The 17055-nt window shown below is 38.1% G+C and overlaps 1 protein-coding gene across 1 annotated transcript in view; it reads right to left on the bottom strand.

Moving 5' to 3' along the window:
- LOC116268635 (uncharacterized protein C3orf67 homolog) overlaps positions 1-17055 on the bottom strand; it is a 114485-nt gene that overhangs the window by 43803 nt on the left and 53627 nt on the right. The window contains exon 4 of the mRNA XM_031662925.1: positions 15038-15099. Coding sequence (XP_031518785.1) covers positions 15038-15099 — 62 coding nt within the window. The remainder of the gene's footprint in view (positions 1-15037; positions 15100-17055) is intronic.

Genomic DNA, 17055 nt, shown 5'->3' with positions numbered 1-17055 from the left:
GATTCCAGAGACAGTTTTTTAAACTAGTGCATTATACCACCTCATGAAACCCTTTATTCTACTAGAAGCCAATTAATCTCATACTGAGCTGAATAGTTTAACCAATTTTTAACATTCAAATATGAAAATATATGAAATGCCATATTTCCAATGACAACATATATTCAGTGTCAAAATTAGTAACTGTGTCTGTCAGAATAAGGGTACGTTATGCTTGATAACAAAAAACCCTGAAATCTCAGTGACTTAAAAACAACAAATGTTAATTTCTTGCTCATGTTAAGTTTTTATAACAGATCAGTATGGGGACTCTGTTTGTCACAGTCATTAAGTGACTGGGCTGACCGAACCACTATCATCTTGAATGTTTCTGGTAACAGTGTCAGAGGAAAAGATAATCTGGAAGGTTTCATACCTACAATTTAAATGTTCTTGCCAAGTAATAACACAGGCCCTTATACTCAATTAGTTGGCTAGAACTAGTTGGGTTAGTTGGCTCCACCCCAAAACAAGGAAACCTAGAAGTGCAATACAACCATGTATTTGAAATCTGGAGAGCTGGGAATATTTGGGAAACAGTGTCAGTAACTACTATAGACAATAAATCTTCAAGGAAGTCAGAAAACATGCAAACAACTTTTGCTATATACATTTCAGAATTTCTACCAAGAGTACCGACTATTCACATTGTTTATTGACCCCAAGTTGAGAGAATGTTAGAAGAGAGGAAATGTAGAAAACATGCTGAATTCTGGTAAAGTTCTTCACTGTATATGTAAAATATAACTTGAATCATAGTCATGTCTGGGATTCAAGCCCTGAACATGCCAAAGTAGTATATTTATTTGCGTTTGGGCTAGATACAAATGTTTAGATGGTAAATGCAATATTTTACTCCAAGTTTCATTGTACCTACTTAAGTAAAGCCATTATTGGTGAACTGGGAGAAAAGAATACTAAACAACCCAAGCCTTACATTAGGTTTTGAATATTAAGATATTAGAATAAAAACTACTTCAATGCTTCATAGAAATTTTATTCCAAAAATCCTTGGCAAGGCAAGTCCATCACTGTCAAATTAACTACAAGTGTGCTATTAAAATTTCTATTTTATTTATATAAAAAGAGAAACCTCTTAAAAAGTTTTACTTTCTGATAAATATTTGTAATAATACCAAATAAAATAAGAAATTCATCTTATTTCTTGCAGAGACTCTCAGAGTACTCAATTGCAATTTGAACTACTTTTATCCACTATGTGTGAGAAAATATAGTTGTTTTATTTATAAATACTCTATGAGCTCAACTACAAAACTAAAAACTGACAATGAAAATATAAAGGCAAATCAGTGGCATCTTTGAAGCATTTCACCGGAAATGGCTGTTAGAAGATAAATTCTTGTTGTAAGTGATTTAAATGCTTGAAGAAAAAGTACATGTGGTGTTGGTATGCTAAAAACGTAATTAAAATTTATATTGCAAATGCTAGTTTAGAGAAGAACTGATTTTAAAAGCCAATGATGTTTCCTGTAAGGGCATTGCTGTGGTATTTTACAATAGATGGTACCTTTTTCTAATTTGAAAGCTACATATTTTAATAAAGAATGGCCCAAAATGTTTTTAAGGTCAAACTGGAAATATGTTGATGATTTACAAAAATGCAAGCCAAGTGCTTTATTATATTATACTACCAGAGTGTTATTGTAGTTTAAAAATATCATTAAATCAGCACAAACCCGCACTTATCATTTCCTACACATTTTTCACACTAAGCTGCCTTCTGACTATGAGTAATCTGTTAATCTACTCTTCGCCTCACAATCCGTCAAAGTGACAGATTCATTCCTTTCCTAATACATAATATCTTCACTTACTGTATGCCTTGCTGCAACTTTCTTTTTTGCTAGCACTGAAATTTAGAAATTCACAAGCAAATTTAGAGAATGTCACATGACTGGTTGTTCTTGTTTGCTTCCCATTTCTTCTGTTATTCCAGCAAAAGAAGCTAAAATTTTTCTGGACTTCTAATGTGAATTAGCAGTATTTCCAAAATGAAGGCAATTTCAGGTTTCAATAGGAGTGTTGTTGAAAAGGTAGGAAGAGGGCAGGTGGCAAAAAAAAAAACAAAAACAAAAACTAAAAAAAAACTGAAGTGCATCCCTCACCAAGTCAAAACACGGATCATAATGGAATTTTCTTTCAGTATTAGTGGCCAATGTATAGATTCTCACCCCCTACCTTCAACTCTTACTAAGGTGTAAAGGAAAAGATACTCCTTTGGTAGTTTAGAGATGAGCTGCCCCCCCCCCCCCCAAAAATGTAGTTTCATTAGCATAAATGTCACTGCTTAATTGAAAGCTATACTGTACTTTTACTTAAGCTGAGACTTTCATTTTATCATAGTATTGAGATCAGACCAGGCCATATCTCAGGTTTCTTGTTCATTGCTATTTTGATAATACAAATGGTTCTACTGCTTTAAAACTGTTCACTACTAATTCAACAGAAAATATTTTACTCTTTCTGTCTTGCAACAGATTACAGTTGCTTTTCAGCCTATTAGTTCTGCAAATAAAGAGAATCAAAGACTGAAAAATATGAGAGTATGTACAATTCTAACTCACTTACTTTCATCATAAATAATCGATAACAAAGTACATCATCTACAAATCGCCATTTGGCCTCGCTTGTTACTGAGCCAGTGTCCACACAGTAATTCAAAGGTCACTACTGTTGTTAACCTCAAAAGTCAAAAGCAAATAAGTTGTCTACTTCAAAATGTGGAAAGCTGCCTTCTAACCAGTCTTGTTTCAGAATATAGTTTTTTTCGCATGCCTACACCCAACATCCAACAGCATTTTCTTGTCCTGAGCACCAAATTGCATCTGATTTGTCTTAATGGATGGCAAAGGAGCTAAAGGCTTTTAAAAATCAACGGACAAGGAAGAGTCAACAGAACAATAATGATAGTGTTAATTCAGTCAAATACACTAGAAGTTGTTTGCCATTTTGTCTTCAAGTCATCTTAAACAGCCTGGATGTTTGACTTCTATGGTATTTATTATGCTAAGTGAGTTTTTTTATGGTAATGAACAGCATAATATGAAGCTGTGAATGCTGGTAAACATAATGCATTGCTAGAGTGAAAAATTATGTGTTTTAACTTTAATCAATTTCAAAATGTAATGTTTTTCATTAACAAGAGAAACAAAAAAATTATAGGGAAGAAGTAACCAACTGGCAACAAAAGCAGAGTCTGCGAGTGGGCACACTTCTGGAAAAGCAGTGATTTCTCCTGAGCCAGGCTCAGTAGATGCTCCACCTCTCCTTGGCACTGTCCCGAAAATGCTCACACACTGCCTAATGACATGCAGTGTGGACCTGGCTCTGCTGGAAGGCCACAAGCTCATTAAAGTCACATGGTAGATACTTAAAAAATACTCATTGAGCATTGCAGAAAGTATGAGTTACAATACTCTGTGAATCATTTTATGCTGTAGGGGTTCCCTGTTTAAATGACAGGGAAGCTATTCTGCATTAGATTACAAAATGAATAATGAGATCATAAGTCTATGGATGTGACTGGCTGTAGCCATTTAACAATAATTACGGCCTTCCATTTTTAAGGTTCATCTTATTCTCCTACACCTCAACTTGCATTCCCTCCCCACCCCCAGACAGAATGGAGGTGATTGTTATAAACTAGAATTAGTACTTCTATTTTTTTTTTAAAGGTTCTCATTACTCTTGAGGGGGAAGCTGAATCTTTTAATTAAAAGCTGAAACTGTAAAACATTAAAATGGTAAATAATTGCTTTGGTAATTACCTTCTTTAACTGGGTTGTGGGCCAAAGGTAATCTGAGTTTAGCATCTGGATGGATAACAATTGCTGGGGAGGCCTCAGTAATCTCAGGAGCCCCACTCTCCACTGGTTAAAGATGTCAAGATTCTGCCAGGTACGTGGCTCAGGTCTGTAACCCAGTCCTTTGGGAGGCCAAGGTGAGGGAGGGTTGCTTGAGCCCAGGAGTACGAGACCAGCTTGGGCAACATGGCAAGACTCCATTTCTACAAAAAATTAGCTTGGCTTGTGCTTGTGGTCCCAGCTACACGGGAGGCTGGGGTGGGGGAGTTACCTGAGCCTGGGAGGCCGAGGCTGCAGTGACCCATGATTGTGCCACTGCACTTCGGCCTGGGTGACAGAGTGAGATCCTGTCTCCAAAAAGGAAAATGTAGAAAAAGCAGAAGTAATAGCAAAAGCCAAGATTCCTCAGGTATCTGTCTAGAAGCCTTTGGGAGGTGAGGGGAGAAGATGTGATCTATTGTTCTGAAACTCCTATGGGAATAGGTTTCATGAGTTTATAATTTTGGAAAACATGACAATAACTGAAAATTAATTAGTATTTCCTAGTTCTAATGCCTTTAGATTCTTTCATGGAGTACAAAGGGAAAACTAGGGAACTCAGGTGGAAGTACTGAGTCCCAGTGGCCCAAAAGAGACCTGGTCAGAGAGGAGGCAGGTGTCTCAACTAAGAAAACTGGAGGGTGGGGTTAGCTGATGCTCAGGCAGGTGGGTCCAGACATGAACATGAAGCGAGTGAAGACAAATAAATCTTGGGCAGGTGGGCAGGGGTGGGGACCGAGACATTTGTTGTGATGGCTAGTTGGAGTCTGGGTCAGTGTAACTGGACCAGGGAAACAATTTGAGCAAACTCACTTAGGTAGAAAATATAATCAGAACCAGGACTGAAAGTGGGCTTGGCAGGTCAACAAGTGCCAACAGCAGAGGACGGAGGAGGAGTGATGGGTCAGGGGACCACCAGCTGCCCAGCACTGTCCACTCACATTGTACTGCTGGTGAGTTGCTGGGTCTCCTGGAACCCATGGGAATAGTGCCCCCTGGAGTTATGCAAGGTGTGGTCCAGGGTTAAGAGTGGTCAGAGGTGGAAAGCAGGATGATTCTCGAGGGATTCAGTTTGCTACTAGAGGTGCCCTTAACTGAGGCTTTCTCTGGGGCAGGCAGGGTTCAAGAGGTTAGAAAAGCCATTCTGAGGTCTTGCCTCTGCTGTGGATCGGGAAGGAAAGAGGCCCAGCTGGATGCTTTTTGTATCAAGTGCTTTAAACATCTATTTTAAAGGTAGAGCAGTTGACTAAGGACCTCTCCGGGAGCAGAAGGGGTAGGGAGTCACTTAAATTTGACAAAGCACCAGCACCACAGCTTCAGGTTCTCTCTCTCTAGCTCTTGAGACACACACACATACACACGCACAGGCATGTCTTGTTTTATTGTGTTTTGCTATATTGGTCTTCACAGCTGCTGAGTTCTTACAAATTGAAGGTTTATGGCAACCTGTGTTGAGCGAGTCTATCAGTGTCATTTATCCAACAGCATAGACTCACTTTGTGTCTCTGTGCCACATTCTGGAAATTCTCTCAATATTTCAATTTTTTTTCATTACTGTTCTATCTGTTATGGTGATTTGTGACAGTGATCTTTGATGTTACTATTAAATTGTTTTGGGACACCAGGAACCATTCCCATATAAGATGGCAAATTTAATAAATGCGGTGTGTATTCTGACTAATTCCATTTGACCAACCATTCATCCCATCTCTCTCTCCCTCCTTGGGCCTACCTATTCCCTGAGGCACAGCAATATTGAAATTAGGCCAATTATTGGTAATAACACTACAGTGGACTCTGAGTGTTCAAGTGAAAGGAAGAGTCATGAATCTCTCACTTTCAATCAAAAGCTAGAAATGGTTAAGCTTAGTGAGGAAAGCATGTCTAAAGCCAAGACAGACTGAAAGCTAGGCCTCTTGCACCAAAAGCTGAGATGGGAATGCAAAGGAAAAGTTCTCGAAGCAAATTCAAAGTACTACTCCATAGAACACACAAATGGTAAGAAAGTGAAATAGCTTTAATTGCTGATATGGAGAAAGTTTGAGTGGTCTGGATGGAAGATCAAACCAGCCACAACATTCCCTTAAGCCAAAGCCTAATCCAGAACAAGGTCCTAACTCTCTTCAACTCTTTGAAGATTGAGAGAGGTGAGGAAGCTGGAGAATAAAAGTTTTGAGTTAGCAGAGGTTGGTTCATGAGGTATAAGGAAAGAAGCCATCTCTGTAATATAAAAATGCAAGGTGAAGCAACAAGTACTGATGTAGAAGCTGCAGCAAGCTATCCAGGAGATCTAGCTACAATCATTGATGAAGGTGACTACACTAAACAACAGATTTTCAATGTAGACAAAACAGTCTTCTATTGGAAGAAGATGACATATAAGACTTCCATTATTAGAGGAGAAGTCAATGCCTGGCTTCAAAGCTTCAAAGGACAGGCTGACTCCATTATTAGGGGCGAATGCAGCTGGTGACTTTAAGTTTAAGCCAATGGTCATTGACTATTCCCAAAATACCAGGGCTCTTAAGAATGATGCTGTTAATAAATCCTACTCTGCCTGTGTTGTATGAAAGGACCAACAAAGCCTGGATGAAGGCACATCTGCTTATAGCATAGTTTACTGAGTATCTTGAGTCCACTACTGAGATCTACTGCTCAGAAAAAAAGACTCCTTTGAAAAGATTACTGCTCATTGACAATGCACCTGGTGACCCAAGAGCTCCAATGAAGATGTACAAGGAGATGAATGTTGTTTTCATGCCAGCTAACACAACATCTATCCTGCAGCTCATGGATCAAGGAGTAATTTTAATTTTCAAGCCTTATTACTTAAGAAATATATTTTGTAAGGCTATGGCTGCCATAGGTACTGATTCCTCTGATAAATCTGGGCAAAGTAAATTGAAAACTTTCTACAAAGAATTCATCATTCCAGATGCCATTAAAAACATGCAGGATTCATGGGAGGAGGTCAAAATATAAACATGAACAGAAGTTTGGGAGAAGTCAGTTCCAACCATCACAGCTGACTTTGAGGGGTTCAAGACTTCAGTGTCAGAAGGAACTACAGATGTGGTAGAAAAAGCAAGACAACTAGAGTTAGAAGTAAAGCTCGAGGATGTGGCTGAATTGCTGTAATCTCATGATCAAACCTGAATAGATGAGGAATTGCTTCTTATGGTAAGCAAAGAAGGTGGTTTCTTGAGATGAAACAACTCCTGGTGATGACAAGGTGAACACTAGTTGTAAAGACAACAAAGTATTTGGAATATGACATACACTGAGTTGATAAAGCAGCAGGGTTGGGCAATATTAACTCCAATTTTGAAAGAATTTCTACTGTGGGTAAAACACCTTCAAACAGCATTGCATGCTACAGAGGAGTCTTTCATGAAAGGAAGAGTCCAATGATGTGGCAAACTTCATTGTTGTCTTACTTTAAGAAACTGCCAGAGCCACCCCAACCTTCAGCAACAACCACCCTGATCATTTAGCAGCCATCAACATCCAGACAAGACCCTTCACCAGCAAAAAGATTATGACTTATTGAAGGCTCAGTGACTGTTAGCAGTTTTTAGCAGTAAAGTATTTTCAAATTAAGGCATGTACATTGCTCTTTTTAGGCATAATGCTATTGCACACTTAATAGACTAAAGAACAGTAACATAACTTTTTTTTGTTTGTTTGTTTGAGACAGAGTCTTGCTCTGTCACCCAGACTGGAGTGCAGTGGTGTGAGTTGGCTTCCTGTAAGCTCCGCCTCCCAGGTTCACGCCATTCTCCTGCCTCAGTCTCCCGAGTACCTGGGACTACAGGAACGTAACTTTTATATGCACTGGGAAGTTGAAAATTTTTGTGATTTTTGCTTTATTGTGGTGGTCTGAAACTGAACCTGCAATATCTCTGAGGTATGCCTGTATGTATATATATAATGTGTATATATGTATGTGTATGCATATAAATAATGGTTTTCTTTTTTTCTATTTGCTTACCCAGATGCTGTTAGCCTGGTGAGGACCGAGTACACCTTCTGCAGCAGTGACAACCCAACCAGATTTCTAGCAAGTGGTACTTTGACTCCATAAAATAGGTGTGAATAGGCCCATACAAAGAAGCAACTGCCAGTAAGAATACAGGGTGAACACACTCATTCAATTTTAGAAAACCGTCTCTATTTAAAGGTGTAAAATGACATCAGATACTTTATCTTCGGGATATCTTTTAAGGGATCATTTAAAACAAACTCATGTAAAAGGTTTCATTTATTATACACGGGAATAGGGCCCAGTACCAGAGACCCTTAAGGGAGAGAAGTATACAGGTGTTCATGGGTTCCAGCTAGTTGGGATACACAGTGACGTAGCTAGTGTAGAGAGATGAGGGGAGTTCATTTTTCAGTGGTGAGATTCACTGAATTCGACACCTATTTTTTAATATGTCCCCTATGTGCTTGGCAAGTGTATCCCTTGAAACTAGGGAGACACTGAACAAGTGAGATAAGATTTTCACACGCATGCAGTTTATATTTCAGCATTCGAGAAGGAGCAGTGTGTGTGTGTGCATGCGTGTGCATGTGTGTGTGTAGAAAACAGACAAACAAGGAAATATCAGTTAGTGGAATAATGTGATGAAAACAAAAAAGATAATGTGCTAAAGGTGACTGAGGAGCTATTTTAGGGTGGACGCTAAGAAAGGGCCTCTTGAGGAGAGGATGTTTATTTAGGTGGAGACCCTACTGATAGGAAGAGGCAGCTGGGAAGCAGCCTCGAGTAAAAGAACTCCATCCAGGCAGCGCTCTTAAGTGGAGACCAAGCCTGGAGTATCAGAGCGAAAGAGAGGAACCAGTAGAGAGTGAGCAAGGTGCTCAGTGGTGTGAAACGCCATCCCAGAGGTGAGCTTCCAGGGCCCCAAAAGCCAGAGTAAGCATAATTTGGTCCCAATGGCAATGGGAAACCACTGGGAAGTTTTACATGGAGCAATGCCTGCGTCTGATTGAGGCCTGTCAGTACCACTTGGTTGCTAAGCAGAGAAAAGTCTAGAGAGGCCTGAGAAGCAGAGAAGGCAGGTTTGGAGGTTTATGGCATTTGCCCAGGTGAGAGGTGATGGCAACCTGCACTCAGACTATAGCAGGGAAAATAGAGAAAAGAGGCTGGATTTGGCATATACTATGTTTGAAGGGAACACTTGCTGAGTCTGGACATTTGGGTGGATCCAGAGAGACAGAACAGGGATCACCCTTGGTTTCTGGCTTAAGCAAAGGTGGGGAGGGATGATGATGGCATTTTCTGAGATGGAGAAAAGTGAAGAAAGATTTGCAGAAGAAAATCAAGTTACCTTTCAATGGCTGGATTTTAGGTATGATGGCAGCTACATAGATCAGTTTGGAATTCAGGGAGGGTCAAGACTGGAGATATAAATTTGAGACTCATTGGAATATAGGAATATTAGAAACTATTATTAATTATTATGTCTTAAAGACTAGGGCCACTGCAAAGGTTACCAGTGCCTATGGATCTTTGAGTCAGCAGGGAGTGGTACATGCATGAAAATCAGATTTAAACTCTGTCTAAACCAGGGCCTCTCATCAAAACACAATTCTATCTGGTTATGAAAGAAACAATATCACTGTCCTCCTATTTCCAAGAAAGGAAAGGGCAATTCTTGCAGAGACACAGAAAAAAAATCTGAAATTTAACTGGTTAACATTTAGGATGAAGATTTTCATTTTCCATGGTGTCCAGGTGTATACCTACTCACTTGCTCACATCCTCCCTCAACTCAAATACTGAAACTCCTGCCCTTGACAGGCATGTGCTGAATAACACTGGGGTGGGGTGGGGTGGGGCTGGGGAATAAGAAAGAGAGAGAGAGAGAGAGACAGAGAGAGAGAGAGAGAGACAGAGAGAGCACCCTGCCTTAAAGGAACTTCATGAACAGCCTGACAGGTCATCAGTCCTCATCAGGTCCCTCAAAAGAGCAGTTGTGAAATCTGTGGGAATGGGATTATGAAAGAAGAGGTACTGAATCTTTTCCTACATGAAACCAACAAGAGGAATGATAAAAACAACAACTGATGCCTTTGGTTTCATAATCAAATCATTATGATTTAATGCAAAAATCTGGATAATAGGAAACAGCAATAACACTGTGTTTTGAGAAACAAAATGTTTGCTTAGTTAATAAGGAAGTCCTCTGTCATGTCTTGGTTTGAAGGAGGACAATTTGTTAAAAATTCAACTTGCTTGTTTTAAAATGATCCAAACGTAATCATTTGAAGAGGAACATTAAAGTTCTGTACTTAATTTTATTAATTTATGCATTTTCTCTCTTTTGTGATGGGAAGCTAAAAATCTGAATCAATAGAAGAGATGCCCATCAGGTTGCATCGTGACAATTGGAAAGGAAAAAAAAAACACGATGCCACTGTTGTCAGTCCGGAGGAGCCACACGGGTTACAATGACAGACCGGATTGCCTTGGCCAGGTCGGCTGAGCCAGCGGGAACTGAGGTCAGTGGTTATTAATCATTTGTCAAAGACTGCAGGGCTTCATCAGATAATTGTGGTTATAAGTATGTTTATATCACACAAACATGTGGCAAGGCTGCAAAGGATTCAGGCCCTAACACAATCTGCAATGACATTTTAAAAAACTACAGATAAGTGATAAATCATTGAGCAAACACTTTAGAAAACCATGCCATTCTTTGCTGTTTGAGTATTCTGACTTATTTTGTGTATTATATATTTCCACGAACATTTAGAACCTTGCAAAGCCTTTGACTACATTCCTTCCTCACCCTAATTTTCCAATGAGTTGTAAAAATAGCAAGTATAATCATCATTTGAAACGAAAGACTGGTTATTGACTCCATCCCTATGAATAGACAACCAGAAGGTAATCACAGCTTATTTCATAAAACTCATTCCTGAGCAGGAATATCTTACGTTGTTCTGAAGAGTCTGTATAAGCTTCTAAATAAATGTGCCTAAGGGACAGCTCTAAACCCCACAAACCAATAGATGGCATTTTAAAATAAATGACTTGAGGCTGCAAACGGCATCCATTTTGCTCTGTTTGGCAGCATGCAAGTGTACATGCTAGGAAATGTTTCTCAACGTGAATGAAGTGTGAAATTGTTTCCTCCTACCACACACTTCTCTAAATTATGTGAGATTATGTTAGCCATTTCTGCACCTTGTCATAGAGGCTGTCAGTGCCCTAAGAGACAATGTTTGGTGGACGCTGGAGGCAAGGGCCCCAGCATCTGAGATGCTGCTTAAATATCAGTCAGTGTGTTAGGAAAAAATAATGGAAAATATCACCTCATGCCTAACAGCATAAGGGGAAATGGCTTTGTTGCAAATCTAGACACGCAAGGGTATGATGAAGTGAACCATATATATTTCAATTCCTAGATTGTAAACTTCTGAGCAAAATGATTACTGTTGCATCCCACCTTGATCCAATGTCAAGCACTGCCCTATGAGTGAAAGTGAGTGACTTTACTGTGAGAAAAACAATATATGAATATATGCAGCGATTTAGCTATTTTCATCCTAGAGCTAACTCTTTAAAACCCAAATTTACCTGCCTTGCAGATTGTATATTGTCTTTATTTTAATCCTACACACAAAAAACTAAGAAGATAATTATGTTGCAGAAATAAAAGTCTTTCTAGAATAAAATGTGCATGAGTGATCACTCCATTCCAGCCTAGGTGACAGAGTGAGACTGTCTTCAAAAAAAAGAAAAAAGAAAGAAATAGAAAAACAAAATGTGCGTGAAAGACTGGGGATACTGGTTGTTCTGTTACATTAATAAAGCTAATTGAAAGGTGATTCTCTAAACATGTATATATGTGGGCACTAGTCTATGCAATTTAAAAAACTTAGGATTTTTGGTCTCTGGAGTCGTGCAGATATCTCACTGAGGCTCGTGTGGCCACCACATTTTCCAGAGGTCACCATCACGCTTTCCTCTCTGTGGAAGTGCTTGTCCACACCACCCTGTCTCTGCCTTGTTGGCATTACTCTAATCACAGCCACACTTAATTCAGGAAACCAAGAGCCTACCTGCTTTTTATGTAATGTTCAGAGCCTCCATACCAGAACTTTCAATCAAGGGTTCAAGTTAGATGCTTGTTTATCCAAGAGGGTGGACTTCAGAGAATTACCTTCTCATTTCTTATATTTTTTCATATTAATTATCAATATCCCTTAAATTTAAAGTTCTATATTTTAGGGTCCAAAGCATTGGGATACTAATTGTAAAAAATATAATAAATACAGATCTTAAGAAGAATTAGAGCTTTCAATTTTAAGTTAAATTACATGCATTACATGACTCAATTTATTCCATTTTTATATGATGATAAATACTGACCTCATAATTTTATCATCTTCTGTATTTATGGCCCAATAATGCCTTCCTGCCAATTCTCCTAAGCTGCTGAATTTATGAACCAAGAGGCAAGTCACATAATCTGCAAGTTTTCTGAATGGTTACATAATAAGTTTTTAGGAAACTGGTAGATAACTTGCTGGCAAATGGGGTTGGTGGTATTTTATTTTTGGCTTTAGAATTTGGCCTTTTTATTTCATTATGCAGAAATGTAAATTAATTTTCCTTAAATAAATGAACATTTAATTGGTTGCATAAGATATGCCCTCTAACTGGTGAATGATTTAATATTCTATCTTGACAGTATATCTTTGGAAATCAATTTGTAAAAGAGATATTTAAAGTTGCATATTACCACATCTAGATATTCATCCATTTATTCAATTATCCATCCAATATTTATAAAGTATGTTTTCTATACAGGACAATGAAATAAAAGTAGTGTGATCCTTCAATGGCGAGACTGGTTTATGAAGTAAAGGTTATAATGAGTCTTGTAAAAGTCATAGAATCATAAAGTTGGAATTGGCCTCAGAGAGCATGCAACTCAAGTCGTTGCTTTTACACATGAGGGTATTCGTATTATTAAAAAGATCTGGAGAGGTCAGAGGCTTGTCTGAGATTATGAGAATTAGGTCCCCTTTCTCCTTTTATTGAAACAAATGGCTCCACTGTCTAACATATCTTACTATCATTCTCATTTGTTCAGACTACAAATTAGTTCTTTTTTTTTTTTTTTTTGAGACAGAGTCTCACTCTGTCGCCCAGGCTGGAGTGCACTTGTGCCATCTTGGCTCACTGTAACCTCTGCTTCCTGGGTTCAAGCAATTCTCGTGCCTCAGCCTCCTGAGTAGCTGGAATTATAGGCATACGCCACCACACCCGGCTAATTTTTGTATTTTTATTAGAGGCGTGGTTTCACCATGTTGGCCAGGCTTGTCTCAAACTCCTGATTTCCGGTGATGCATTCGCCTTGGTCTCCCAAAGTGCTGGGATTATAGGCATGAGCCACCATGCCTGGCCCAAATTCTTAATTTGTTATAATTTGGACCAAAGTTGGATTTCCAGTTACCTTGAAAGCTTACTCATGCATAGAGAAAAATAATTTGTTAGGCAAATCTAGATGAGCTGCAAGATTCTTAGCGATGTGTTCACCTATCAAGAGATAGCTATTTTTAAGAATGTTAAAACACCTTCTTATATATATTGAAATTCTAATCTCGGTTTTAAACTCTTTAGCATATCTATTTATGATAGTGACAATTCACCCTACTAGGTAACATGAACGAATGACCAGAGCTGGTGTACAGAATAGAAACATTTAGAAGAGATTACTAGTAAAGAACATTTACTCATCTGTGTCATGAATATTCTGGGTCCCAATAAAAGTCCTGTAAACCATTTACGTGGTTTCCTGGAAGCCATGTTCATTTTACATGGCTTGGTTCATTGTTTATTGCTGACTGGACCAGAATGGGTACTTGGCCCAAGCTACACTAATCACATTCTCTCTCGAAAAAGGAAGTTCAGACGTAGTCTGTCAGCCTCTACATGTATGTTGAATTGTGATATGTACACTCAAGAGCTGTCAAATGGCCATATGTGGACCATGGAGCAGAGAAAGCTGGTCTTTAGACGAATGGAGCAGAGGAAGCAAGCAGAGATGGAGTGAAGAGACTGCCTGGCTGCCTCTTGCCTTTCTAGTTCCAGTTTCAGGCCCCTCCTGAGGCCTGGCGGCCTTTGAGTTCTAGAACACAGCCCCGTATCTTATTCAACAACCATCCGCCAACCCGCCTTTCTTACTCTTTCTCCTTATCTCTTTCTGTCTTTTAATACTAGCTAAGCTGTTTTGTAGTGTGTAACCAAAGAGTCTTAACTCAGACACCATGCAATAGTTAACACACCCTCCACAGTACAGGTCAGATGCATTTGGATAATGAAGTGCATCACAGTAACTAAGACTCTGTAGGTAGGCTTAAGATATGTGGACTTTTCAATAATTTCCTAGTGTATGATAAATACTGATAAGGTAATACTGATTTATATGGATAAACTAGCTTATATACTTATTTATCAGAAAGTTATAGAATAATAAAACATGTATTTCAAAACTCAAATTCAGATCTGCTTGTTCCCAATGAACCAAAAATAACGAGGTTTTTCCATAGTGACAAATGACTCATATACTAATGACATTTTTGAAATAAAATAATTTTGAGATTATAAACTTTTAAAGTTATGAAAAAAGAGACTGGTCATTTGAACTTTTATAAACTATCTTGATAAATTTAAGGGCACCAGATGATATAAAAAAGATTTATGCCTAAAATGTACCAAACATCAGACACCTATTAAAATAAAATAGTTATGCAAATAAAGTAATGAATAAATTAACACTTAGTAAGAACTTGCTATGTGCCAAGAACTGTTCTAAGAATTTTTCATTTGAATCTCCCCAAAATTCTAGGAAATAATTCTTATGCCTGAATTACATGGAGTCAAATGACTTACCCAAAATTTCACAGCTAGTAAAAGGTAGATATTTAAACCTAGGTAGACTGTTACCACTATTCTAAAGTCCAAAGAAGACAAGTAGACGAACTAGGAATTGAAAGAACATAAGTTTAGAAGCCAGAAGTTTTGGAAAACAATTTCAGAAAACCAAGAAAAATCTACAATCTTCTAAGTTAAAACAAACAAACCAAAAAACATGTAGATTATTAATGATTCTTACCGGGGGTTAGAAGGAGAAGGTGGGTTCATTTCTTTCTGATAGTGGTGACCCTGGTTGACAGGCTGTAAAAGACAAAACATTTGTGAATGTTTAATCAGCACAAACCTATTTACATGTAAATTCACATGCACTCTCATTACTGTAACTGTTTCCTTGGACACAACCCACAAGAAGGGTATGGGTTTATTTTACAGATCCAGCAAATTGCAGAGTGGTATAAATGAGAAATCACATTTATCATTATTATTATTTTAGTGGCCCAGTCATTGGACCTCAAAGCATCTATGATGTAATTAAAGTTCATTTATTGAGATTTTCCTCTTTGTGGAATTTTTATGCTGTTAACATTGGTTGATATTTTCAGACACAGGAAAACAAAACCAAACAAGATATCTCATGGAACTAATGCTGCAGTTCAAGCATCATTAATAACAGAAACCCAGACACACAGAAAACATATTTAGTCTCAATGTTAGTAAGTGTGTAAAGATAATTTCTATTACCACTAATGAGAATTACACATGTAAATCTTAGGTCAAGGTGGTCATTTTCGCCAAGTGTATAACACAACCTCAAGTACTGATCAACAAGCTGAAAAAAATGATGCCAATACCTAACAAAAATGTGAAATCTCAAATATTCCCTCCACAAGAAACCTTTCAGTTACATTTCAAAACATAGCTGAACAACTATATCTCATGTAGCCTTAAACACTTGCTTCCAACGGGACTTGATCTTTTTCCTTTGTTCTATAAAGGGAGAAAATTCCGTCCTCTGTTTGAACATCAGCTCTAAGTATTTATGTGGTTAGCAACAACGTTTCTAGTAAGAAATCATTTTCAACGTTCTCATTTTATTACAATTTAGTTTAGTATACATGTTTAAACTGCATTCAAAGAGCTTTAGCTACTTCCATACCCAGTGGAGTTGGTGGTTAAGGGTTTCTCACCCATCATAATGTGGCCCCTGACTGAGGAAAACAACATAGCCATGGTGCCTGTATATACAGAGCTCATACTCCTTAGTTTCTAGATATTTCTCATTACAATAAGTCTCAAAATATTAATGACGTAGGTGATGGAAATTCTTCAGAGTAAACTGCCTTCCTCTATAAATTATCTCTTGGAAGTGTTCCTTTAATTTAAATCAAACACCCCATCTGATAATCACAGTCACTTAGCCTGACTACCTGTTATGTACCATGAATTTAAATGTACTCAGATACTTTGGTAATTGAACCAATATCAATGCATCACCATTTCAGTAATAAGAAACAACAGCTGGGAGAATAGTGGAAGGAAAAACATGTCATAAGACATATTTGATCTCACTAGAGAAATAAGACTTTCAGCGATTTGCAAGTGAAATTTGGTTCTATGATTTAGGCTTTATTATTTCACAGCAAAAAAGAAATTAGCAAGCAAAGGGCCTAACAGGTTCTCTGGACGAACTCACACTGGTATAGAAATACTCCCAATAACAAATTCATTGGTATTCGTCCAGTATTTCAGCTGTACTCAGGCCTCCAGTGAATGGACCTCTGCCTATTTATTTTCAGAGGCATTTCCATAACTCTCTAAGCATCACAGTCCTGATATTCAGGTGAATTTCCATTTCTTAATTTTATACTATTAATTCTATTTATACCCATCCCCAAACCTCTATTCCAAATGACTTACTCCATCCCTTGGAAAATAGAAGTGGTTACAGAATCCTATCTTGTTTGTGACTCAGCCCCTCCTCGCTTTGGACTATACAGACTGATCCCTTTCCATCTTTGCTCATAGTGATTTTTAAGTGTTAGAAAAACAAAAAAGTAACCAATGGAAACTTTTCAAATAAAAACTGCTGACATGAACAGATAGAAAGGTGAACAACTAGCTGTCTGAAGCCAGACATCCTCACCTACAAATGGATATTAATGGAGTTCAGGACATGGCATTCGCAGTAGCAGGAAGGTCACTCTCACCTTCCCCTGTTCTCCCCTGCAGCTGGTCATAAAACATAGGTAGGATTTT

Source organism: Papio anubis, chromosome 2, assembly GCF_008728515.1.
Source record: "Papio anubis isolate 15944 chromosome 2, Panubis1.0, whole genome shotgun sequence".
NCBI classification, from domain to species: domain Eukaryota; kingdom Metazoa; phylum Chordata; class Mammalia; order Primates; family Cercopithecidae; genus Papio; species Papio anubis.
The sequence above is the reverse complement of the archived record's forward strand: the minus strand, read 5'-3'. Positions and strand labels throughout refer to the sequence as shown.